This window comes from Mixia osmundae (genome assembly GCF_000708205.1).
Source record: "Mixia osmundae IAM 14324 unplaced genomic scaffold scaffold_1, whole genome shotgun sequence".
NCBI classification, from domain to species: Eukaryota; Fungi; Basidiomycota; class Mixiomycetes; order Mixiales; family Mixiaceae; genus Mixia; species Mixia osmundae.
In genome coordinates this window covers 1,326,942-1,351,766 of record NW_014575563.1, presented here as the reverse complement: position 1 = coordinate 1,351,766, position 24,825 = coordinate 1,326,942, and the positions used below count along the sequence as shown (strand labels likewise).

General features: G+C 55.6%; 10 protein-coding genes across 10 annotated transcripts; 7 read left to right on the top strand and 3 right to left on the bottom strand.

Moving 5' to 3' along the window:
* Window positions 1-212: 212 nt before the first annotated feature.
* L969DRAFT_91903 (uncharacterized protein) lies at window positions 213-6,276 on the top strand (the record flags this gene model as incomplete). The annotated part of the gene is made up of 5 exons (XM_014715588.1): window positions 213-586; window positions 640-2,822; window positions 2,877-5,626; window positions 5,679-5,826; window positions 5,873-6,276. The coding sequence occupies 5 exons, from the start codon at window positions 213-215 to the stop codon at window positions 6,274-6,276; spliced, it is 5,859 nt and encodes a 1,952-aa protein (XP_014571074.1).
* L969DRAFT_84315 (uncharacterized protein) lies at window positions 6,262-8,171 on the bottom strand. The gene is made up of 4 exons (XM_014715587.1): window positions 7,527-8,171; window positions 6,710-7,465; window positions 6,537-6,662; window positions 6,262-6,478 (listed from the first exon to the last, which is right to left on the bottom strand). The coding sequence occupies exons 1-4, from the start codon at window positions 7,952-7,954 to the stop codon at window positions 6,295-6,297; spliced, it is 1,494 nt and encodes a 497-aa protein (XP_014571073.1). The 5' UTR covers window positions 7,955-8,171; the 3' UTR covers window positions 6,262-6,294.
* L969DRAFT_152547 (uncharacterized protein) lies at window positions 7,894-9,285 on the top strand. The gene is made up of 5 exons (XM_014715586.1): window positions 7,894-8,342; window positions 8,397-8,501; window positions 8,562-8,820; window positions 8,877-9,035; window positions 9,088-9,285. The coding sequence occupies exons 1-5, from the start codon at window positions 7,940-7,942 to the stop codon at window positions 9,113-9,115; spliced, it is 954 nt and encodes a 317-aa protein (XP_014571072.1). The 5' UTR covers window positions 7,894-7,939; the 3' UTR covers window positions 9,116-9,285.
* Window positions 8,843-10,282, top strand: L969DRAFT_152404 (uncharacterized protein). The gene is made up of 2 exons (XM_014715585.1): window positions 8,843-9,035; window positions 9,088-10,282. Exon 2 carries the CDS (start codon window positions 9,255-9,257, stop codon window positions 10,194-10,196), a length of 942 nt encoding a protein of 313 aa, XP_014571071.1. The 5' UTR covers window positions 8,843-9,035; window positions 9,088-9,254; the 3' UTR covers window positions 10,197-10,282.
* Window position 10,283: 1 nt separating this feature from the next.
* On the top strand, window positions 10,284-15,126 carry L969DRAFT_152815 (uncharacterized protein). Its single transcript, XM_014715584.1, has 3 exons — window positions 10,284-10,894; window positions 10,953-13,071; window positions 13,124-15,126. Exons 1-3 carry the CDS (start codon window positions 10,430-10,432, stop codon window positions 14,812-14,814), a joined length of 4,275 nt encoding a protein of 1,424 aa, XP_014571070.1. The 5' UTR covers window positions 10,284-10,429; the 3' UTR covers window positions 14,815-15,126.
* On the top strand, window positions 14,880-16,570 carry L969DRAFT_84311 (uncharacterized protein). The gene is made up of 7 exons (XM_014715582.1): window positions 14,880-15,022; window positions 15,077-15,240; window positions 15,298-15,533; window positions 15,592-15,750; window positions 15,801-15,926; window positions 15,979-16,151; window positions 16,207-16,570. The coding sequence occupies exons 1-7, from the start codon at window positions 14,916-14,918 to the stop codon at window positions 16,388-16,390; spliced, it is 1,149 nt and encodes a 382-aa protein (XP_014571068.1). The 5' UTR covers window positions 14,880-14,915; the 3' UTR covers window positions 16,391-16,570.
* Window positions 16,201-21,622, bottom strand: L969DRAFT_152643 (uncharacterized protein). Its single transcript, XM_014715581.1, has 6 exons — window positions 19,336-21,622; window positions 18,950-19,284; window positions 18,364-18,895; window positions 18,002-18,314; window positions 17,558-17,948; window positions 16,201-17,507 (listed from the first exon to the last, which is right to left on the bottom strand). The coding sequence occupies exons 1-6, from the start codon at window positions 21,538-21,540 to the stop codon at window positions 16,421-16,423; spliced, it is 4,863 nt and encodes a 1,620-aa protein (XP_014571067.1). The 5' UTR covers window positions 21,541-21,622; the 3' UTR covers window positions 16,201-16,420.
* A 63-nt stretch (window positions 21,623-21,685) lies between these two features.
* Window positions 21,686-22,576, top strand: L969DRAFT_43484 (uncharacterized protein; the record flags this gene model as incomplete). The annotated part of the gene is made up of 2 exons (XM_014715580.1): window positions 21,686-22,099; window positions 22,148-22,576. 2 exons carry the CDS (start codon window positions 21,686-21,688, stop codon window positions 22,574-22,576), a joined length of 843 nt encoding a protein of 280 aa, XP_014571066.1.
* A 24-nt stretch (window positions 22,577-22,600) lies between these two features.
* L969DRAFT_69527 (uncharacterized protein) lies at window positions 22,601-23,683 on the bottom strand (the record flags this gene model as incomplete). Its single annotated transcript, XM_014715579.1, has 5 exons — window positions 23,626-23,683; window positions 23,237-23,571; window positions 22,954-23,181; window positions 22,724-22,905; window positions 22,601-22,676 (listed from the first exon to the last, which is right to left on the bottom strand). The coding sequence occupies exons 1-5, from the start codon at window positions 23,642-23,644 to the stop codon at window positions 22,601-22,603; spliced, it is 840 nt and encodes a 279-aa protein (XP_014571065.1). The 5' UTR covers window positions 23,645-23,683.
* A 9-nt stretch (window positions 23,684-23,692) lies between these two features.
* L969DRAFT_84307 (uncharacterized protein) lies at window positions 23,693-24,776 on the top strand. The gene is made up of 4 exons (XM_014715578.1): window positions 23,693-24,071; window positions 24,121-24,244; window positions 24,292-24,358; window positions 24,405-24,776. Exons 1-4 carry the CDS (start codon window positions 23,744-23,746, stop codon window positions 24,741-24,743), a joined length of 858 nt encoding a protein of 285 aa, XP_014571064.1. The 5' UTR covers window positions 23,693-23,743; the 3' UTR covers window positions 24,744-24,776.
* Window positions 24,777-24,825: the final 49 nt, after the last annotated feature.

Below are 24,825 nucleotides of genomic sequence, written 5' to 3'. Positions count from 1 at the left end.
CGCTCACTATTTTCGCTAGAGCGCCGAACGAGGCTGATCGGCCGTCAATCTTGCCAGAGCGAGCGAGCGTGGCATCGAGCTTGGCCGTGGCGCATGGGTGCGGAGTGAGTGCTGCCTGTCTTGCGTACAAGCCTACGGTTCTCTGGCCGGCTCGCGACTTCGCGCTGGCAGGTCCAAGACAGGCACAAGCAAAAACTTTTGCCGACGTCGTCATGGCCTCACAGCTAGCGGGCCAGCTCCAAGCGCTCCAAGCAAGGTCGCTTGATGCCACACGGCTGTCCACAAAAGCCAAGTCGACGCCGTCCTACTTGTTTCGGCCAAGAGATGCTGCTGCTCTTTCGCTGGAAGAAGTCCATCAGCTGGGGCATAATGGCTTCCTTGCCTTGCTCAAGCTGGCACGTCGACTCGAAGAATACGAGGAAGCCCTCTTTGGCGAGAATGCAAAGCGGACAGACAGAGCCTTGCTGACAGCCGATCAGAACAAGCAGCTTGACAAGACTTTGCAGGCCGTCTTGCGAGTGATCAGCCCTTTGCTCATGCTCAAGCCCTCTGGCTATCTCATTGAATGGCTCATACGTCGCTTCCGGTGCGTGCACATCTCGGCGTGTTCAACAGTCGCTAACGATTGGCCCAACGCAGAGTCAATGAGCTCAATATGTCGGATCTGCTGGTGGCCTTTCTGCCGTACCACACGACCAATCAGTTTGCTCAGATCTTGCAAATATGCGATGTCAACCAAGTACGAACGCTTAGCGAGCTCGTCCCGGTCCGCACAAGCAAGCAGCCGCTTCCACGACCGACTTTACTGGCTAGCATGAGCAAAGACGCGCTTTTCCTTCGATGGGTTGTGGGCGCCCTGACAAAGTACACAAAACGGCGTTGCGCTCATCGAGCACTCGTAACTTTCTGGATGTCGGCACTCGTCGGGTTTATCGATTCGCGCGACGAGATCACGGAAAACGAGATGAGCATCTTGTGGCCAGAAGCGACCGCTGCCATTGCTGCACAGAATGCTCAGGATGTCCAACTAGCCGGCATGATCGTTGCTAGTCGATTGCTCGCGAAGGTACAGCTACAAGCATCTGGCCTGCTCACTTTTGCACGCCTGCTCGTGACGAGTCGCCCACAAATGGGCGAGAATGACGAAGCAATCATCGTCTCGCTCGTCTCTGTCCTGTCGGCCCAAGCGGATCCACCCCCGTTCGATGAGGTGATCGTAGAAGGTCTCATGGGCATGCCGAGCCTGAGCGATGTCCTGCATGACCTTGCACAGCAGCACGATGTCAGCAGCCTAATGGCGGCTATATTACCTCGACTGCTTGTGCTGTCTACCGAAGACGCGCGTGCTGAAACGATCTGCTCCAGTATGGCTCAGCCACAAGCTCCAGCAGGCCTGCAGAGCGCTCTTTTGCAAGCTTTGCTTGCGAGCTCATCTGACAACGACAATGCGACAGCACTCCTGGCTAGATTCATTCAATCGAGTCCTCTTCTCATCGAGTCAGCCTTGTCGGCTGCTCCGTCTCTCTCCGCACAGGCAAGGCTAGCACAAGCACAGAGCGTCTCGATGAGTAGCAACCCGCGTCAAGCAATTCTCGTCGGTCTCAATAGCCACGATACTGCCTACCGACTTGATAGCCTAGGCAAGCTCCTCGAGCAGCCTGATATGGTAACCACCGATGAGCTGCGCACAACATTGATGGCCCGTCTGGCAGAGCAAGAGCCCAAAGTGACCGAGCTTCTCCTCGCTCGTGCAGAACCTCTGCTCGCCGCGCTCAGCTTCGACGATCTGCTTGCTGCGCTCACTCCAAATGACGATATTGCAGTCAATGCGGACGCCGCAGCGGCGCTGGCTCGCTTTGCTATCGGTCCTCTTGCGACGAGATACTCGTCAGCTGAGCAACGTTCACTCGCAGTTGCTACACTTGTCTTGCCGCTCTTGCTCCCCTCGCAAGATTCCGCTGCTGGCGTCACGGCAGTTTGTCAGCTACTAAGCAAGCACAGTGCCGTCCTTAAGGAGACTTGCCTTACCCATGTTAACTCAAAAAAGATCAAGACCTCTGACTCCGTCGAGGTCCTCGCTGCTTCGATTGGACAGGCGCTGCATCAACCGAGGCTTGTTCAGCAAGCCTCTGTAGTCGCTTTGCAATCGCCTTCGCATCGCGCACGAGTACTGGCAAATCTGGCGCTGGCCAAGGCTTCCAAATCAGCGTCGGCAGCTTGTCTTCCGACGCTGCTCTCCCATGCGGGTCGCCTGCTCAATCCCACGATACAATCGTCGGCGCCGGCAGAGCAGATAATTGGCAATATATGGTCGGGCGTGATAGACAAGCATCTCGTCGCTTCGGCGCAGATGCTTACTCTGCAGCAATTTGCTGCACATCTAACTCCACCATCATCGGCAAGATGGTGTTGGCTGGCAGTCGACATCGATTCAGACGCTGCTCAATACGCCTCTTTTGCCCGCTCGCTCTATCAGCATATGCGTACGCGCGTACATGGTCAGGAAGTGGTCGCAAGCCTGTTGAGTCACTTGCGTGAGGATGCTCTAGCATTCTTCGCTGCAATCTGGTCAGATGTCAGCATCACAAAGATGACTCGCTTAGCAGCTGTTCAAGATTCACTGGCTTATATCGAAGCTCTACGGCTGACCGGTGTAACAAAAGACCTTCAAATGCTGCTACCACTTTGCCTGTCGATGGGCTGTGATGCCGATGCCCAGCTCCGACAAGCTTCTGTGCAACTCGTGCAAGCTATACATGCGTCAGCTGCAATTTCGCAGGACCTGCTGGCAGCGGATGTCTTTTATGGCACATCCATTGCAGGTAGGAGCCTATCGGTCTTTGCCCAGATGATCATTCATGCCAGCGCTTTCGCAGGTCCACTTTTGCGTCTAGATCAAAGCAGCCTGAGCAAGTATATCGACACCATCATCGGTCAGGCGGGTGCGATTGTTGCGGATGCAACAGCGCTTGGAGCTTCTCATGTGGAGTTGGCGGCGAGTGCAGCAACGAGCTCGCTTGTCAAAAAGCAGATTCTGCCATTTCTGTACTCGCACATCAACGCGATCCCGCTGCTATCTGCCCGCATTAGTCTGCTCACCATGCTGCGCGGTCTCAAAGGCAAGCATAGGATAGAGAGCCACGTCAAGCTTCTCAAGTCTGCGAGCGCCTATGCGGGTGCTCCCGAGCTCGCCGCTTATCTCGACTCCCTCGTGTCCATTGTCTCATCTTGCTCCCCCACGACTATCGCCCGTTCGCCGGACTTGCTGCCGCTCATCCGCGAAGCATTGTCACGAGCTACAGGCAGCCCGTACGACTCAACCCTTCAAGGAGCTGTCTTGGCAGTCGCTCCGCAGTATGCTAATAAGCTACAGACGGTAGATCGGTTGACGCTGCTGCAGGCCACTCTTCGCGCGCGCTCGCTGGTCGAGGCAGCGCTGGTCGATTTGGCGCAGACTTCATTGCGAACGCAAGTTCAGCACACAGACACTTTACTCGAGCTCCTATCAGCTTATGACGGCGCTCATCAGATTAAAGGACGTACTGCTAAGCGCGCAAAGGGCGTGGCCTCTGCCAAAGCATCGCTCTCGCAGTACGATCTCATGGCCGCATTGGAAGCTCTAGACGTAGCGAAAGTGCCTGAGCCCTCCCGGCTTCTTTCGGGTGTTCTCACAACGCTCTCTACGGTCCTTCAGCAAGCTTCGAGCACTGATTATGATCCGGTCGGACTCTCACAAGCCCTACTGAATGTCGCGGATGCTCTGCTGTCGCGTTCAGAGACTACTATACTGGTGCCGGAAGCAGCATCTGCCCAAGTCAAAGCTGTCCTGGACGTCATTCGGGCTTTCGAGACGCCGCAAGCTATAGGTCGCGCTCTGTCAGTCGTCTCGCGCCTGGCGCTACTCGTCCCCGAGACGGTCGCTGCCAGCATCGTGCCCATCTTTACCTTCATGGGCGCCAACATGCTCAACCGGGACGACGCCGCATCAGTGCGTATTGTCGAGCGAACGATCAAAAGCGTGGCGCCTGCACTGCTCGCACAGACAGACCAGATGGATTCGGACGTAGCGGACGTGCTCAGCGTCTTTACTGACGCTGCTGCTCACATTCCCAGACATCGTCGCAACAAGTGTTACATGGATCTCGTCGAAGCTCTCGGCCCGGAGACTTTCTTGGCCAGAACATGTCTGCTCCTCATCGACCGTCTCGGCACAAAGCTCGTCAAGGCGGATATGGTCACCGTCAACGAGCAACTCGAGTTGCCTCTCACCCTCGTCAGATACTTTGGGCTGAGTCCGGCGCTTGCCACGATTCAGCGCTTATCTGAGAGCGCGAAAGAGATTGCGCAAGCCATCGAGGAGGCTCGCTCGGAAGAGCAGCCGTCACACGTTGACAGAGCGCAGGCGGCAAGCTTATACAACATACTCATCTGCCTCAACAGCCTGCTCGATGATGTGGCTATTAGCAAGATGATCATCTCCGGACGCTCAGAGCGGTCTGATGTCGTCTTCACAACAGTATCGCTGGCCCTCGTCAAGATTTCGAGCCTGCGTGTGATCAAACGTGGCATTGCACGAGATGTCAACGGATCAGCATTGCGCCGAAGCACAGCCTATCTATCTCCCGAGGCTCTGTCAGGGATTGCTACCGACTTATTGCAGTCCAAGAGCTCGGCAGATATCGCCATAGCGCTCACCGTCGTCGCGCAAAAGCTGCAAACCGTCAAGCCTGCTCGACGTGTTCAGCTCGATGCTGCATCTGCACAAGCGCTGCGCGTCGTGTGTAATGCTGTTACAAGTGGAGAGCCGAGCAAAACAGAGCTCTCAACGGCTACTGTCGTCGTCGATACGATCGATTGCGATACTCATCACGGTCTCGTGTCAGACCTCGCCAGCGCTATGCTCGAGCGGCTGCCTGAGAAGACTCTAGACTCTGCCATCTGCTTGAGCTATCTACGATTGCTCAAGTCAAGCTTTGAGCGCATGCCGACTCGCTTGATCCCTGCCGTGACTCGCGCGGTAGCGGTTGGTCTGGAATTGCTTTGCGGACGGCAACAGGACATGCGCATCGTGACTGGCGCCGTCAGCATGCTCGAGACAATCATTCGTGCTCTTCCTGTCTTTGTCGCGCCTCAGCTGCCGGAATTCGTCAACGCCATCATCTTTGTTGATGCGTCAGACTACGATGGAGCCGAGGACAACATGGCTGCACTGTCCGCCTGCCTGGCTAAGCATCTCGATGCAGGCTTGATGATCACGTCACTCCTTTCAATTGGACACTCGCTGTCGGATGTAACCAGCAAAACGCTCGATGTCGTCCTCAGCCTTTTGCGCAGAGTTTTGCGAATCATCAAGCCAGCAGATTTGGCGAATTTAGGCAAGACTGTCTTTCGCTGGATGCTTGAGGTCTTTGAGGTCACGTCGCAGAAGACTAGCTTTGTCGAGCAACAACATGCGGCAGTTGGCGCCTTCGTCCAGATGGTGCTCAAACTCAGTGAGACAACGTTCCGACCCATCTTTATGCGCCTCTATGACTGGGCTGCGGTGGATCTCGAGCCTGGAAAGGCATACACTAACCGTAACGCTACCTTTTTCGAGATCACGAGCGCGCTTGTCAAGAATCTCAAGGTGAGTCATTGTTAGATATCTGCAGCCAAGTGCTGATCCATCGTCCATACAGTCGATCTTTGTGCCGCAGCTTGCGTTTGTGATTGATCATTCCACCGGTTTGCTGGAAGGCATGGCAAGCGAGAAGAACCTGCCGCATCCGGCTCTGTGGACCAATGTCCTGGAAACTCTGACGGGCGCTTTCCAGCATGACCAGACAGGTGCGTTCCCGTACTCATTTGCGAGATATCTCTGACTTTGACGCAGACTTCTGGTCAAATACGCGTCTCCGGAAGGTTGCGGAGCCCATCGTTGACCAACTCAACCTTGCTTCTCGTCTGTCGAAGCAGCAAGTTCATACAGCGCTGGCTTGCATCAAGCAACTCGGCATGCGCCTCGAGAACTACGAACAAGCCTTTGCGGCTCACAATAAGGCGATGCTGGTCAAGACTCGCTCGGAGGATCTGCTCGTTCGCGTTGCAGCATTGCAAGCTCTAGAGGCGACTTGGCGACAGCAGGGCGAAGCGCTGCTCCCTCATGTAGGCGAGACCATACCCTTCCTGCTGGAAGCGCTCGAAGAGCCCGAAGAAGGCGTCGATAAGGCAGCTCGCAAGCTCGTCACGCAGATCGAAGCTCATTTGGGCGAGTCACTCAACGACTATTTGTCCTAAGTGCAAATGCATTAAGGTCTAGCGCTGTATGGGTCCACCGCGCCGCAGCTCTGGGAACGTGAGGGGTGCGAGGAGGACCGCGCGACGAGACGACTCGTTGAAAGGCTGTCCGTGAGTACCGACACGAGTTCTAAGTCGGACGATATCCGCAGCGTTTGGCTTGACGATCTTGCAGCCCAGAGCAGAGAGCGAGAGTGTCATCCTGTTGGGACAAAGCGATTTATGAGCATATGTCTAGCTCAGAAGCTGCCCGCACCAACTTCTTTGCGCTGATGCCAAAATCGTCGGCCATACTCTGCACGTCGAGATCGAAGTCATCGATGACAAGGCAGCAGACGAGGATCCAGTTGTTGAGCTTCTTTTGGGATGCCTTTGTCATTTGTGGACTGCTCGGGAGTCAGATGAATACAAATGAGCATGAAGAAAGACTTGCCCGCCTGATCTGCCTTTCTCTGTGAAACGTTCGATGAAGCGCTCGACGAGCATGGGATTGCCGAACAAGCCTAAGCGGTTGGCGACTGCATCTTTGCCTACACTTTGGCCTGAACGGAAAGCATGCAGGCAGGACAAGTAGACGACCTGACGGATCCGCCTTTTCTCTGCACTACTGAGCTTGTTGCGACGACCTTCTGGCAAGACAGCACGCAGCCGCCTGGTGACGAATTCGGATTTGAGCGTTGGCAGGAGTGCTAGACGTTCCTCGATCTTCTCAGCCTGGCCAAACACTCTGTAGTCTATCGCCTTGAACTCTTCATCCGGCATGAGCGTTGACATGGGGTAAATCTGGTCTACTTCCGTCGCTTCACGATCGAAAGGTGGAATGAGGGCGGCGTCTTCCTGGGCTGCCTTGACAAGAGCGGCCTTGGCCTCTTGCGCAACTTCATCCTCATCATCTCTGAGCAGCTCAGGTGCGAGGTAGGGTTGCGTCTTTGTCGCCAGCGTTTCCTCTGATATGTCGAGTCGGTTGCGTTCGGCTGCAAGAATGGCCCGTTGTGCTTTGCGTGTGCCGAAAGCGTTGCCCAGACTAGCACGCTCTCCGCGATAGTCTCGTGCAAGCGGGTCAGGCAGAGCCTCGTCTTCATCTGGCAAAGCAGCCGAATGAGCCGGAATGGATTGATGGATGGTATGCAGTCGCGTAGGGAACAGCGTGACGAGATTGGTGCGTTTGTTGCGTACGCCGAGCAGATACCTGCGACAAGATACAGACGCTGTCAGCATACACATGGTACAGGAGGCTGTGCTCGACTCGCTTGCAAGCGTAGCCCGGTCTGTTGCGATTGAGCGACATGTGGTTTTTGCTCTCCCAGACGATCCCTCCGTCTCTCGCTACGACGGCACTCTTGGAGCTTCTCTGTTCCTCAACATGGTCAAACTTGAGCTTCCTAGGAGGTTTGCTCGCAGAGAAGGATCCGAGAACGGCGAGCGTCGAGTTTTCTGATGCGTCAGAGGGAACATGCAAAGTCGTGACTGTGCCGCTGCTGGAGGAGCCTTCGAGTGCCCCCCTAGCTGCTGAAGCTGAGGGAGAAGCGTGTACATCGCTCTGCGTACTCTGTCGCTTCTGCTTCTTCCGCCTTGGCTCACTCATTGCGTCACACTTTGATGGTCGACTCGTCTCTTTTGCTCCGTCGCGACTCGACGACTTGTCAAGAGCATCATCGGCAACATGGCCGCAGTTCATGACGACTTCGCAGCCCGAACGAGACTGTCCGACTTCCAAACGGATCCCAGCAGCGTCAGAGCGCCAGATGCAGCAGAAGCAGCCCGTCGAGCGGCAACGGGTGGAGCGAGCACGACGAACAATGCGGCAGGCAATACCGACGTCTCACGTACAGCCGCGAGCGCTCACACCGTCTTGGAGCCCTACTTGTTGCTCGCCAAGTCGGCACGAGGAGCAGGCCTGGCTCAGCTTACCGCCAAAGTCACTGCAAGCCCAGAGATCTGGTTCTTCAGCGAACTGCTCGACATGCCATCAATCAGGGAGCTAGCCCACTCCGAGACACACAGTGGGCACCACAAGCTGCTCGAGATCTTTGCCTATGGGACTCTTTCGCACTACAGGCAAGCGGGTCAGTCTGCTCCGAGTACATATCGATCCAGATTGAACGTGAGCTCGCTCGCAGTATCGACGACGCCGGATCTGCCCAAGCTCGACCCTGCGCAAGAGATAAAGCTGAAGCAGCTCACCCTGCTTTCTGCAGCGTCCGATCATCGCGTGCTACCCTATAGCAAGTCAGACGTGCTCCAGGACGATCGTCATCATGCTTAGCATCCTTGCCCGCCTGCAGGTGGTCTCATGAAAGCACTCGAGCTCACAAGCACGAGCGAGGTCGAAGATCTCATCATAAGGACAATCTATGCTCAGGTCCTCTCTGGCCGACTGGATCAAGCTCGCTCGCGCTTTTTGGTCGATGAGGTCATCGGACGCGACGTACGCTACCCCGAAGGTGTCGTCGAACTTTCCGAAAACCTGCGAGAATGGCAAACACGGATTGAGGCTACTTTGGGTGCCCTCAATGAGCAGATCGACCTTGTGCGCAAGGCAGAGTGCGTGGAGTTGCTATCGAGCCTAATCTGAGGCTCAAGTGCAGCTTGACGCACAGAACGGGTCAGGCAGAGTGGTGGAACAAGCTAGAAGCACAACGGCTAGCAGCTGCTCACGAAGTCATCGCAACCGGGACGCCAGCCTTTTCGTCTGGATTCCAACCCGCCGATAATATGGACCTCGACCTCATGAGCAAAGAGCGCGCCCATCTGAAAGCGCACGTCTCCTCGCAGTCCTCAACAGATCCAGTCGCTAACGCTTGACAACAGGAGCGGACGCAAGAGAAACCGCAAATAATATTGACAACAAGACGAAAACGAGTCGCTGTGCCGCATTGCAACCGTGTTGTTGTCTGCCGTCGACGCGTCCCCTCACCCCCACCGCCTTGTTGCTGACCTGCCACTCGTTTCCGTTTGCACAGATCACGGCAAAGGGTATGATGAAGGAAGCCGAAGAGCAGTCATTGTCCCTCAAAGCAGCCATCGAATGGCAGCGCGCAAACCGAGTCAGACGAATAGCAGATGCAACGAGCAAAGCGATGCCCGTCTCCGTCTCGAGCCGTCAGCTCGCAGTACCATGCCCATCGGATCATTTGCGCGCTTCCAGCTCTTGTCCCAATCTGCATGCGGTCTCTTCGCTAGGCCCGGGCACTACGACCGCTCGCCCAATTTCGCGCGACGAGCCTGTTGGTCCTTCGGCTAGGTCTCACGATCCATCGCGCTCGACCCACGTCCAAGCAACTAGGGCTCGCTGGCCTGCCGATCGCATCGCTCAAGTGTACAATGCAGTCGACGCGCCAATCCTGACTGCGAGCACGCACCAGCTTCAGCCTCATTTTGTCTACAGAGACAAAGCGGCATTTTCCGATTGCGGCAGCGTACATGATCGAGCCCCATCTCCAGGCGACAAAGCGAGAGAGCACATAGGTCCTAGCTGGCCAACAACGCCACGTTCGCCAGCATTCGGCGCGGATACATTTGCCGGTTCAGCCCTCCAAGCTCGCTCTGTGGATCATATCGTCTACTCGCCTGCCGGTCTATCACGTATCGCACGATCCTCGTTTGCCCTACCCGCTGTCTGCGCGCGTTCTCTAGCCAGAGACGAGACCTCGGACGAGCAAATGACGGACGCGATGTCGAGAATGGCAGTAGCCGATCAGGCACGCCAAGCTGCTCTACGCGCTCTGCAATCTGGCCGGTCTACAAGCTATTCAGATCTCGCTCGTCACTGTGCTACGCCCAAAGGTTCGGGCTGTTCGACGACGACGAGTGCGCGAGACGCGTATGCAGGCACAGCGAGGGAGGTGAGATTCAGGAGCGGCGTGTCCTACTTGCCTACTCCCTCGCCATCGCCCGAGCCTGCGTTGTACCGTGCATGAGAGGCTATGCAGGTGTACATATCGAACGTGAGCTGTCCGGGCCTTCGGCTCAGAGCCCAAAGGCGCGTGTTGTCTTTGGCTGGTAACGTTGGCGTCGCGCGACGAGGAAGTCCAACGACCCGAGGCCAAGCTTGCAGGAGGGGTGTTCACCACTTTAAGCACGCTGCTGCGCCGACTGAATGAGCGCAAAGTTCCAGACATAGTGCTCTGTGCGCTCACGAAAGGATCAAGAGATGATCGCAGTCCACCAAAACGGTACGCTTGACCGCGCGACAGGCCAACAGCCTCAGCAATCTGCGCGCAACGGCCTGGGAATAGATACTCAGGGCGCGGGAGATCAGGACGATGAGATGTACTACCAGAACAGAGAGGAGGCGCAGTCCATCATGGAAGAGGACAACTCGCCCATTGACGAGGAGGACGAGGAACAATTCCTGGACGAGCTCTCCTCCTCGCCCAGTATACCCGATGACAACATCGACTTTGACCTCGTCTATGCGCTCCACACCTTTCTGGCCACTGTAGAAGGCCAGGCAAGCGTCGTCAAGGGCGACCACCTCACATTGCTCGACGATAGCAATTCATACTGGTGGCTCGTCAGAGTGCTCAAGACGCAGGCAGTCGGCTATATACCCGCAGAGAACATCGAGACGCCCTTTGAACGGCTCGCAAGGCTGAACAAACACCGCAACGTTGATGTCAGTGCCTCTGGACGCGTCGCGCATGCTCGAGCTGATGCGCTGGTGGCATGATCAGATCTCAACAGCTCGACAGGAGGATCACGAGACTGGCCCTGGGTCTGCAGCTGCACGCACGAGAATCATCTCACCCTTGTCGCGTCGCAAGGCAGCAAGAACGCCCTCACCCGGCCAAGGAGCGTCAGAACCGCGCAGCGTTGCCTTCACCGCGCCGACTTATCACGAGCATTCGGGCTATCTCGAAGGCAGCGATGACGAGGAAGAAGACTATTTTGAGGACGAAGGCGAGGAGGAGGATTCTGGCGAGGAGGATGCAGAGGGCGAGGATGAATCACGCGAGCAAAGCCAATCTGCAGATTCGACCCTCATCGTGCACAGTGCAAACGCGAATGGTGATGATACCCTGACGAGCGAGGAAGACTCGCGCGAAGACCCCCGGACAGCTCAAGTCCAGCGTCTGCAAGAGCAACAACTGCATGATCTTGCCAAGCCAGTGTCTCAGCCTGGTCTCCTAGCAGGCGCTGCCGCGGCAGCGACAGCCGGCCTGGCAGCAGGAGCAGTTGCCTCAACGGAAAGCAATCGCCGCCAGCTTGGCGATGCCGACTTTGATGCAGACGAAACGCGCAAGGTCAGCTTGACGCCATCTATCGCCCGCAACTCGTATGCGGCCGAGAATCGCACAAATTCGCCTCCTGCCGAACGCGGGCGAGGAAGCTCGCGAGAGTCTTCCCGGCTCAGGCATAGCGATTCCAGTGGCTACTCGCCTGAAAATTCGCTTACGGCAGATCGGTCCAACACTGCCGATAGCTCGACCCGTTCGTTCGCAAGCTCCTCACCCGAGAACAGTCTGCTCGACGACAGCTCGAAGCGGCCTGCTAGCCTCAAAGAATACAGAGACACAAAGGAGGGTCGCAAGCTTCGGAAGGATAAGGACCGCAAGCGCGCGAGCGACGAAGGCCTCGATGATGCTAATAAGAAGAAGAAGGGTATCCTCGGTGGTCTCTTCAGCAGCGGCAAGAAGAAGGACAAGAAAGATCGCAAGGGCGATGACACTGGCTCGGAAGAATCCGTCAAAGTCTCGCCTACAAAGAACCTCGAAAGCAAACCAAAGCGACGGAGCAGAAGCGACATGGCCGCCAGCGCGTCGAGTACCGAGTCATCGGGCGACATGTTTTCCACAGATGCAGCACTGCGACAGCAGCGCCTCGAAGCTCAGCAAGTACTCTCGCAACACGGCGTGCAGCGCAAGCCGGGCGATACTCAGAATACCTTCGTAAAGCAGACACAACAGCAGACACTGAGCCCGCCAGAACCATCATCAGCCAAGATGATGCGACCAGGTAGCTTGATCGGCGCCTCTAGCAATGGCGTCGACATGCCCATGCTCAATGTTATGCGCGTTTTTGTGGGTGACAATATCATCGCCGAGTCGACATTTAAGACTGTTTTGCTCAACACATCTACGACTGCTTCAGACCTTGTCAAGCAAGCAGCACAGCGACTGCGCCTGCCAGCAGAGTACCTTTCTGAATACTACTTGACAATTAAAGAGGCAGATGGCGACGAGATGGACGTTGCAGATAGCGATCGACCTCTCGAAATCATCGAGACACTCTCAGGCGCTGCAGGCACCAGCCGAGACATCCTATCGGTTAAACGTTCATCAGTTGGGTCGATCTCATCGGTCTCTTCCAATCTGTCTATGCACCCGGCTATAACGCGGTTGGGAAACGACTTTAGCGATGATTCGGCTGTCAAGCTTTTCATCAATCGCAAGATGCTTTCCGCTTCTGGGTCCAAAGAGGGCAGTCTCATGATCGATGATGCTGTCGCGCGGCGACCTTCGCATGAGACCGATGGTGCACGATTCGCTTTGCGTATCCTTATTGCCAGCGAAGATCTCCCTGACGGTCTTGCGTTTGACCCTCAGACTGATTCTGTTGTCAGCAAAGCTGGCAGCTCAGACAAAGACGGTCTGCCTATACCCCCGAGAGAGCGCATCTTACTGTTCCCTCGCAACGCAAACGTTTTTGAAGTCATCGAGACTGCCCTAGACCGTTTCGGCATTCGAGAAGGCGTAGTAGATGGTGGCGATGAGGTCGAAGACAAGATATCGAAGCGCAAGAGTACGCCTCGCGTAAGATATACCCTCGCTGCAAGCCGTTCGGGCGAATCTGGTATGTCAGACATTGTCAGACCGCTTGCGAATCTGACCTTACACGCGCGCAGAATCACGATTGAATCCTTCGAGCAAAGTTCTGGATGCCTACGAAGAGCTGCCAATTTTCAAAGTGACCGACAGAAGCTCGAAAGAGATGCGTCGGCGCTCCGTTGATGCACTATCGGCGCAAATTTCAAGCAAAGATATTCAATCGAGCGATCCTTCTTTCATACTACGTCGCGCTCAGCTGACAAAGACGTTTGGCAATCGACCGCTCGCCGTCGACGAGACTGAGCTCATCAGGCAGCAGCGACAGGCCGCGTTGCAGGGCGTAAGACCGCCGCCAGCGCGTTTTGCGAGTGGACGTTCTGAGATCTCGCAGTACGGCACACCTTCGGACGAGCTCCCGCCCCACCTACGCGAGCAAGCTGGCGAGCCGCCCACTGGCAGATTGCCCTCTCCACCGTCCAGCATGCATCTCGGCGAAGCAGCTGCAGGCGCAGTGGCTGCAGGAGCGGTAGCAGCCGGCGCGTCCAGAGTCATCGCAGCTCACAAGAACGCGGCCGAGGGTGTGGACGTAGTCCTGAAGGACAACAGTGCTCTTCGCAGTCAGCGCGATATCTCTGGAGACAAAGTGCGATACTCTTATATCGGTGCAGACGGATCAGAGATGGACGTTAGCGAGATCGTCAACAAAGAATGGTCAAGGGCAGGTCTTGATAGCACGCACGATCCCATACGCTCCGAGGTATCGGACAATGACTACCTCAGCGCTCGGTCTGATCCTGGCGCGTCCTCTGCTGATGCCGCGGCCACAAATCCCGCTGCCAACAGCGAGCGAGAGGACAACGCTACGGTTGCTCAGCTACGAAGTACGCCAGTCTCGATTGATTCGCGACCTAGTCAGCTTTCGTCTTCGGCCCCTGCTGGTGGTTCCGCGCATTCCCATACGGACGAAAGGGTGACAACGCCCTCCTCGCGCGGTGGCGATGTGCTCGAAGAAGCGCTTCATTCGCCGTCGTCATCGCAGAACGAGACACTCGAGCAGCGTATCGAGCGAGTGATGTCAAAAGTCAGAAACACCGGCACGCCGCCGCTGACGAAGAATATGGCAGCAGCTCTACGATTGCAAAAGCGGCGTTCAGATTTGGCGGAGCGATCGGGCTCTGTCAACAGCGTGCGTCCCTTATCGCCTGCAAGCCCGACAGGCGGCCGTAACTCACCCGCCGTCGAGCAGATGCTCACACAGCGTCGCACTACCATGTCATCCCCACGCGGGCCTATGGGTCGATCGCACGGCAAGCAATCTTCCGTAGCGTCCCTGCGCTCAAACCGATCTAGCAACGACTTTGGCAATGGGCTCTCGAGCAATACCTACACGCCTTCGACTGGCATGTCCACCTTGGCTACATCAGCAGCTGCATCAGCTCGTATGCCTGCAAACGGCACAGGCGGACGCATCATCTACAGAACGACAGATCTCGACATGCAGCACGTCGTCGCGCTCTCTCAGCTCGACGCACTGCCACCGGCACCTCATCGCCCTCGCGAGCCAGGCTACGATGACCTGTTCGGCGTCGATCTTGCATCCGATGTCGTCCTGACGGGGCAGTCGAAGCGAGACCACGACGAATTCCTCGCCAATGTCAGCAACCTCGAAGCAGTCAGTGACTCTTGCGTTCAGTCAGAGTGCATGACTGACCTATGTTCCACACAGCGGATGACTGAAGTGCTCGATCTATTGATACCCTCACATTAGCTGTACATTGCAATGACCGTGACGACTTGTAGGGATTCCTTGTGATCGTCGCGTCAGTGCATCATCGCGACATTGGCGCAAAGTGCTAGCAGCCATACAAGATGGAAGTTGACAACGATCCTGCTCAGTATCTGGCCACGACCATCTCGTCCTCGCCGTCGGAGGTTGCACAGATCTATGAGCGCTTCCACCTTCTTTACAGCAAGAAGTAGGTCGCCAGCTGCTCCTGCACACGAGCACTCGGCTGAAAGGCCATCTGCAGGTTGTGGTTCCAGCTGACAAAGGCCATACAAGCCTTCATCGGCCGAGCAGACTCTGCAGAGTACCAGATCGACCTGTACAACTCGTTCATCAAGGATTTTCAGAAGCACATCAACCAGCTCAGGCTGGCCGAGATCTGCGTCAGGATTGCTCAGCAGTACAAAGGTGGGCAGCGATGTGGTCTGCTCTGCTGGAGTGACTGAGCTCTCTCTCTGCTGGTAGATGCTGCAAAGGCCCTCGACTTCCTCTCGGGCATCGTCAGCCTCGTGAACAAGCCAGACTCACAAGAGGCATTCGTGCTTGCGACGATGGAGGCAGCTCAGATGAAGCTCATCCTCGGCGATCTGCAAGGTACACAAGAAGCCATGTCGAGCTCAGAGAAGATCCTGGACACCTTCAACAGCGTCAACCCGGGCGTACATGCCAGCTTCTATCGCGTCTCGGGTGATTATCACAAGGTCCGCTCGCACTCGACCAGCTGCTCTCTGAAGCTGCTAATGCATGCCATGCGGACAGGCAAAGGCAGAGTACGCGGGCTACTACAAGAATTCGCTGCTCTATCTGGCCTGCATCACCGTCGAGACAGATCTCGACGCGGCAGATCGGTTGCAACGGGCACACGATCTCGCTATCGCTGCCTTGCTCGGCGACAGCATTTACAACTTCGGCGAGCTTGTGGGTCCCATCTCATGCCCAACAGAAGTGTCGCTGATGTGCAGAAAAAGCTGACACACCAGATCTTATCTGCGCTTGATGCGCCAGACATGGTCTGGCTGAAGCAGTTCCTCTTTGCTTTCAATGAAGGCAATATTGCCCGCTTTGATGCCTTGACGCCACATCTCGCCAAAGAGGTCCGTCCTGCTTACATTGTGACCACTCGAGCTGATCGATTGGTTTTGGCAGGAGATACTGCAGCAAAACTATGGCGTACTCAAACAAAAGATCTGCTTGATGGCATTGATAGAAGCAGTCTTCAAACGACCGGCAGGCGACAGGATACTCAGCTTTGACATCGTTGCACGAGAGACACACTTGCCAGTACAAGAAGTCGAGCATCTCGTCATGAAAGCACTCTCGTAAGTAACACGCGGATCAGCTTCCGGTCTCAAGCTGAATGAATCTCCTCTCCAGACTCAAAATCGTACAAGGCTCTATAGATCAAGTGTCTCAGACAGCGACGATCACATGGGTTCAGCCTCGCGTACTCGACAAGGCTCAGATCGACGGCCTACGGGTCAGACTGACAGATTGGTGCGGGCGCGTGACTGCCGTGGGTCAAGTGGCAGCAGCAGCAAGCAAGGACATTGTTGTATGATAACCAAAAGCAAGCCATGCATATCCACTGCTACGCATCTTGCGTGGGGGTTCTGAGCATGACTTGGCTGATGTCATCAAGATCCATGCTTTCCTCCTGCGACTGATGCATGACGTCCGAGAGGAGTGCCTTCTGCAATCCAGCAATCTCTCGCTTATCGAACAGCATCCGTGCCAGCTCATCTTCGTCCACATCATCGGTGAGATTAGCGGCTTCTGCTGCTGCGGTGATGGGAGCATCGACGTAAAACAGCGAACGACCTTTTTGCGCCACGACAGCAGCGATGCGCTCGTCGACAGTGTCCTTGCAGAAAAGCTGATAGCAGCGAGTCTCCTTCTCTTGACCCATACGATGGACTCGAGATACCGCTTGTAGCTCGATCGCTGGACTCGTCAGCGGCTCGACTGCAGAAAATCGTTGTGTCAGCGCAACAGAGACAGAGCGACGAAATTGCTTGCCCAGCAGGACCGCCGAAGCTGCAGTCAGAGTGAGGCCTGCAGCTGCACTCTTGGCATGCAAGAGGAAGCAAGTGACGTGCGGGTCAGTACCGAAAGCAGCAGCAGCATTGATCTTGTCTTTGTTGGATCGTCCGTCAAGGCGCATCGAGCCGATGCGATTGGCGCGCAGTGCAGTTGCAAGCACGTCGATCGCTACCTTCCATGCTGAGAAGATGACGACTTTTTCATGCCGATCAGCGTGCCACGATGCGATCTTGACAACGAGATCGAGCTTCGACGAGAGTGTCTCGCCATTGATTTGCATCTCGGTAAGTTCAGCGTATTCTTCGGTTGATAAGACATTGAGGCCGAACTCGGTCAGACTGCTGCTTCTGTTAAGTTCTTGAACAGTCTGGTCGATATCTGCCACTGAAGCTGCATGAAGAGGCTGCGCTTTCATAGCATCGATCGCTGCGTCCAGTTGTGTCTTCGGCTTTGTTTTCTTAGGTGATGTCGAGAACTGAGTCGTTGCTCCAGCGCCTAATGTCTTACGGCAGCATGGACATGTGACAATTGAGCTATGCTGCGCCCATAGCTTCCAGCACGTCGCACAGTAGACATGTCCGCAGCTCGTGAGTACTGCTCGACCCTGGGGTACGTCCATGCAGATTTGACAGGACCTATAAGATTGTATTAGAATTCACACCGAGACCTCGTAGCAAGGACTGACTGGTCAGGCTCGTCATCTTCCTCGCCGGCGCCGATGGCGTGGATGTAGCGTACTCGCGCTTGATGGACAGCGATGCTCTGAGTGAGGTCGACGATAAGCTTGTCCGACAGTGCCACGTTTGCGCTGATGAACCCGGGGCTGCGCTGCTCGTCTGGCAAAATAGCTGTCTCATCGGAAAGATCGACGAGAGCCTTGTAGTAAAGCTGACGCGCGCGCATGACGTTATTGATGGCTCGGTATTCCTCCCTGAGCTTGTCATAGAGCTTGTTCTTCTTTGTCACCTCCGCACGAAGGCGCTTGTGCTCAGTTGCGATGATCTTCTTCTCCGCTGCAGGAGGATCAGAGTCCAGCAGCCTCTTGAGATCCTTAATGATGACGCGCAATGACACGACTGTTAACGGCAATCCGTCAGCCCTGCATCCTCGGCACAGTCGTAGGGCTTACCGGAGGCAGGCATAGCTTCGCACGACTGATGGGACAGCTTCTCAAGCAGCTTTTCCCCGATATTGTCGCTCTTGGCTACAAACGGCTTGCGAACGATCGGAGTCTGCATGATGGATCCTGCGTCTTCCTTGCGTGCAGCCTGTGCGCGACGATCGGCAGCAAAGAGTTCATTTTCGATATGCTTTGTCGCTGCGTCCGTCTTGACTTGACCAACGACTGAAACGTTGATGGCCGCGCTCGCTTCGCCTTTTGATGGTACCTCGAGTGTATTCCGCCAGTCGAACATGGTCATTGACAATATGTCCAACCAGACCTTATCACAGATTTCAGTAGCGTCTCTAGTCTGGCAACAGTGTACTGACCAAAATGAGATGCTGATTGTTTTCTGTGGTCGCATACGCGGTCTCAATATCTTCCTGGTCGGCCAGCTCGACGCTCTGCGAGACCATCTTGATAATCTGACAGCGCCAGTCCCAGATCAGCTCGGCTAAGCCGTTGGCCGCGTCGATAGCGGTTTCGGCGAGGTCCCAGTGCTCGCTTGTGAGCAAGCCCGGCTTCTCGCCGGTCGGCAACACTTCGAAATCATCAATGGAGAGATCGGCGCTCTTGCTGATGGATACCAGCTGGCTGATTGCAACGTCAACGGCAGTCAAGTGTGGTTCGAGGATCTCGCGCTCGAATTCTGCAGCTTTGTCGTAATGCTCAGTCTCGAGCTCTGGTTTCCCGAGCATAAAGTAGATGCTAGCGGTGGCATGATGAAGCGGATGCAGGAGAGCGAAAACTCTGCTGCGGTGACCCGATAGATCTGTCTTGCGTCTGCGAAGCGAGCGTTCCAGATCCGTCTCGCGCTTGGCCTGTCTTCGCTCTTGTGTGGTCGCTCCCGGGGCTTCAGGCCTGCATGTGGCTCTCGAGGTCAGCGCGCAGTGCTGATCTTGCGAGACGACTTACCCAGGCGAGCGCTCGACAGTCGAGCCACGTCGAGACTCCACTTCTTTGAGCTCTGACTCAACTTTCACCAGGTCGGCTTCCACAAGTGCCTTTTCTGCGACCACGTCATCTATCGTACTGTGATAGAGGGCGAGGGCCTTCTCGAGGCATTCGCAGTCTTCATTGTCGTAGCTGATCAGCCGTGCCCTGATGAAGCGCTGCTTGTGCAATCTGATGGTATCCGTGTAGCGGCCTTGTGCTGCTTGTGCTTCAAACGCTTCAAGCACCTGACTGAGTGTCTTGAGCTCAGTGACGTTCGCGCCCCGATTGACCGCCCGACGATTGTCATCTCCCATCTGCGGCACCGGCAATCAATCTCTTGCTCGTTCGCGGGTAGCTGTACATACCTCGGGATGACAGTTGAGCCTCCGTAGGGTATCTAGCCATTTGCCCATGAGCGCAAGAGAAGGCCGCCAGCCGGGCTGCGGTCCTTCCGCTCGATCGAGACCGAGCTCATTGCAAGCTTGGGCGTACGTCGCATCTCGATGGTATTGCTCGACCATGCTGAGCGTAACAGGCACGATCTGACGTAGTTGGGCAGGCAGAGCAAATTCGGCTGCGACGTCTGCACGCGTAACTCTTACGCCTAGCTTGTTAGTAATCCTCGCAAGCAAGCTCGCATTGCGTGGACGAAGCAAATCTTCGAATGGCGCTTCTTGGCTGAGCCAGGGTAGCTTGAGAAATGCATAGACGCTACGAAGGTCGCGAAGGGATTCGCCAACGGGTGTGCCGCTGACCGCGTGTGCATGGACTCTATGAATGTAGGAGCACATCTCGGCGCTGGCTGTAGCCGTACCGTTCAGCTGTACTTCGTCCATGATGACTCTGAAGAATTCTGCCTCGACAAAGAGAGGACGATCATAAGTCTTTCGGGTGGCTTCACCCGTCTTTTCGTCCGCGCATCGCCGGGTAGGCATTCTGCGAGGTTTACGCGCATAGTGTATCATACTCTTGAGCGTGGTGAAACTACAAATGACAATATCGAAATTTTTGTCGACGCTCTGTGGGGTGTGCTTTCCGAGACAGTCGTCCTTATAGATAAGTACTCTGACTGATGGTGCGTGTTTTTCAATTTCGTCTGCCCATTGTTGCAAAATAGTGGCAGGACATATGATGAGGGTGGTCCTGATGGGCACGATATCGGTGTCTAGATCATCATTGCGATAGCTAGGCAAGTGACTTCGAGATCGGTCTTGGTTGAGTAGGATGAGTGCCAGTATTTCTACCGTCTTCCCACATCCCATATAATCCGCAAGAACGGTTCGTCCTCTGACCGAGCGATCTTCAGGCTTGGCGGGATCGACACTTGAGAACTGGCCGGTAAGCTGATCAAGCCAGACGTCTAGTGGAGGCTTGTCTGGCAGATCTATCCTCCCTATTTTTGTCCAGGTGAGAGCTCGTCGTAGCTCAGTCTGGACATGATCGGGCACATCTGCCATTGACGAACTATCTTTGCCCACGATTTGCTTGCCTTCGCGGTGTAGCAGCCATCGTACAGAGCGAGACTGGAATGGTAGCAGCTTGCAAATAAGCTCAACGGGCGCGAGCACGTCCAAGGCCGAATCAGCATCGCCCCGTTCCTTCCCTTTGCGCAATGATGAGGGCGCTCGCGAGTAGGTGGCGATCACGTCTATAGGTGCGGGTGGCAAGCAATTATATAAGAACTCAGTGTCTTCTTCGCCCGTGTATGCGACTTGCTGTCGCATTCGCACGTCTTTGAGATTGGCGAGCTGCAAGTCTGCTTCGGTAAAGAGTGCAGCCTGGAGGGCTTTCCGTTCGAGCGAGAGCTCATCCTTTGGATGGAAGAAGCTAGGCAGGAGCGACACGGTCATATCAAGCTTGAGGGCCGGCAGCCTTGACTTGTCTGCATCGGCCCTCGAAGGAACAAATTGAGCGGTAGCATCTACAGTGACAGCGCCTTTGGCTTGCAAGATGACAGCTGCTAGTTGCCAGCTTGGGATACGGGCTTTTCCCATTTTCGGTCCCTGACGGAGTCTGAGCTCTGTAAGCAATGTCCTGCCTTGTTCGGGCACGTCTGTGAAGATCCTGATGCCGCCTGCAGGCGGAGGCTCGAGCTCAACTGGGAAGGACTTGCTATAGCCCTGAGGCCAATGGAGCGCGACTGACAGCTCCGAGCATAAAGAGTCTGCTGCAGCATCTTTGGGCGTCTCAAGTTGCAGAAGCATCGAGTCCTTGATGACAGGAATGCTAAAGGCAGCTTGCTCTGGCTTGCGGTCTTCCGCAACAGGACTTGAATCGCCGTTGACCATCGGCATGGCACTTGTCGATGCAACATGCGATGCCTTGTCGTTCTGGCCATGTTCGAGCTTGATTCGCTTGACGGAGCCATCAAGCCCGGACAAGGCATTCCTCTTTGCGCTGCTGAGTGCCTCACCGGTCTTGGCGGGTGCCTTGACGAGCTGAATCAGGCCGCGCAAGGCGAACAAGGCTTTCTCGCCACTGCCACTTGATCCTAGCCTGACCGTGTGAGCGTCTTCCGATGATGTCTCTCTCCAGACTGGCCGACCGTCTGGCCCAGCAAAGGTCGCCATATCTGCTGAGCCGACCTCAATCGTCGTCGTCGTCGAGGAGGAGTTGCCGCCAAGATGTCGACAAGTCGGCGCGCTCTCTGCTCTTTCCCCGTTTCAGCTTCGGCCTCGATAGCAGCAGCTTCTGTGGTCACATGTACTCAGCCCAATGCGATGCAGTCCGAGGCTATATCACCTCCGATCTGCGCTCTGCCAGTCCTGCAGACCGCGTCCAATCATATCCAGCTTTGAGCTCCACCATCACGCCAGACACACAAGTCAGATAGGCGAGAGCGACGTCCTGTCTCGCCTGCTCCGGAACAACCGCGCTTTCGCTCAAGGCGCAGACAGCGATCTCCTCGAGCGTAACGCAAAGGGACAAGAGCCTAAAGTGCTCTGGTTCGGCTGCTCGGACAGTCGCGTGCCGGAGAGTATCGTGACGCAGAGCAACTTGGGCGAGATCTTTGTCCATCGCAATATCGCCAACACGTTTCACCCCAATGACACTTCTGCACTCGCTGTACTTGCCTATGCCATTGACTATCTTCACGTGGAGAACATCGTTGTCACAGGTCACTATGGCGTCAGTCTTGCACCTGTTATCGAGGCCTGTGCTGACGCGTCGGGACAGTGCGGAGGAGTCGCAGCAGCGTTTGAAAGCGCAGTGTCCAGCTCGCAGATGATCCCTGTCTCTGCACGCTCAAAGAGTGCACTCATACCCGAAAGGCGACCCAAGAAGGCTCACGAAGTCGGCCCTGCAGCTATCGCAGACTGGCTATCCCCTCTGCGCACGCTCGCACTCGAACAACTCGCCCAATCACGCAACCTGCCAATCTACGGCGGTAGTCGCAAGGACGACGGACTGGAGCTGGAGGATCGCTCAGATACCGAGGAGGCACAGAGACTGCTTGTCAGGACGCATGCGATGATCCAGGCTCGCAACATTGCTCGCTCAGAGATCGTGCAGAAGGCAAGACGGCGAGGCAAGAAGCTGCACATTCGCGCTTGGATTTACGATGTTGCGACTGCTCGCATCACTGATCTGGGCAATGTTGAATAATGCATTGTTTTAGTTGCAGTGTGTCTATTCGCCCGCTCTGCGGATGAGTGAGATGCCATCTTCGATAGGCAGCATGATGACGTCTACCCGCGCATCGTCACTGTCCGCATGTCAGTCCTGAAGGACTTCGGTAGGGTACAAACGGACCGAACGGCTCGATTGAAGTCATGTATCGCGGAGCCACTCAGGTAGTGGCGATCAGGTGCCCAGGGGGAGGCCTTGTAAGCTGTGTTGTCTGCGAGTATCATGCCATGCTTAGCTAACAAGCTGCCTGACAAGATCTTGTGGTAGTATTTGAGATACGCAGGCTTGTCCGCATCGATGAAGATCTGCATCGTTGTCAGGAAAACCACCAGCGCTCATCTGGAGCAGCGTACCATATCAAAACTTTGCTGTTCTTCTTCTAGCTTGTCGAGCGCTTTGAGCGCGTCGCCTATCCTCATGTCCACCTTGTCTGCCACGCCTGCCTCTTTGAAGAAAGGCTCATTGTTTTCTTTGAGGTAGGGCTCGATCTCTAGCGCGACAATATGCTTGACTGAACTGACGAGTGCGAGTGCGACGGTCGTCGTGCCCGTGAAGGTGCCAATCTCGAGTATGCGCTCTGCCTGACCGTAAAGACTGATGAGACACAATCAACGCATCGAGCCAGTCGGTGCGCACCTTTGTCGCCCGAGCGAGCTGTTGCAGTACGACTGCTTCGTAACCACCGGCTGTCATCTGGGGTATGAGCTTGTACATCGTCTTGCCTTGCTCTTGCAACCCTGCCCAGTCCTTTGCGTAGCCGTCTTTGACCATCTTCTCGACGATAGGCGGTGCAGGCGAGCTCATCTCGGTCATGTAGTCATCATGCCCATCTACGACCTCACGTGCTTGCCGCAGCAGTGTTCTCGCTTCGTCTGTGATCTTGTCTGATGAGCTAAACTCGCCAGAGAGCTGGTGCAGGATGAATGAGATTCTGTCCATGGGCGTGTCGCCTGGCTGTCCGTCGCCATTGCCTGTACATGTGCATACGATCAGTATGGATACATCTGCTGCACAGCTGTCCTCACGCTCCGTCACCGCCGGCATCGTCGTCGAGTCGAGCGACGATCGACATTTGCGTCATCGCCTCATCGCGTCGTTCGTTCGTTGATGTCAAGCGCCGTCTTCTTGCAGAGGACAGCCAACATGTCACAAGCTGCCATCTCTCAAGCCTCCACTTGGCGCAGCATAGGCACATCATTCGATGGCAAGCCACACATCGGGTTCGGCGTCTATCAGAGTCCCGGCAATACATGCGAAAAGAGCTGTCTTGCCGCTTTCAAAGCTGGCTACAGGCACATCGATTCTGCCATGTACTACCAGAACGAACCTCAAGTGGGCGCGGCAGTCAAGAGTATCGTCAGTTCAGGCTCGCTGAAGAGGCATGAGATCTTCGTAGCCACAAAGATATTGTCCATGCCAAAGAGCGACATCGATTCTGCCCTCAAAGACGGCGTCGCCCGCTTTGGACTAGGTCTGCTCGTGAGCGAGCCATTGTACACATCACTGATGTCCAACGGCAGACTATGTCGATCTCTTCATGATCCATACGCCGACGATGGGGCCTGACAATCGTATCGCGCTCTGGAAAGGGCTCGAAAGGCTGCAAGAGTCGGGTCACACACGCTTCATTGGCGTCTCCAATTTGTGAGTGCCTGCTTCGTTTGTGATCACCAGGCTCACTGTGCGCCCAGTGGCGTGCAACACCTCGAGCAATTGCGCCAAGCCGGCCTATCCAAACCCGTCAGCAACCAGATCGAGGTCAGTCGTTGAGGACCCACTCGCACTCGTCTGACCATCATGACAGATCCATCCCTGGTGTCAGCAGAGAGATGTTGTCGACTACTGCCGCCAGTGGGGCATCGCCATCGAAGCCTATTGTCCCATCGTGCGCGGTCAAAAATTCGATCAAGTCGACGTTGCGCGCATCGCCAAAGAAGTCTCACGAACGCCAGCACAAGTCCTCATTAGATGGTCATATCAGCACAACTTCATCCCACTACCCAAATCAGACACGCCAGCACGCATCGAGGCCAATTTCCAAGTCACCGATTTCGAACTTTCGGACGCTCAGATGGCGAGTCTTGATGCGCTCGATGAAGATGCAAAAGGTGCGATTGCGCCATACAACGTGCGCTGTCCGTGATGCAATTAATGCAATGTCCTATTTGTCTTGCGATGCCCATGCGTGTAAGATGCGTTTGATGAGATCGGAATTTGGCGCCTTT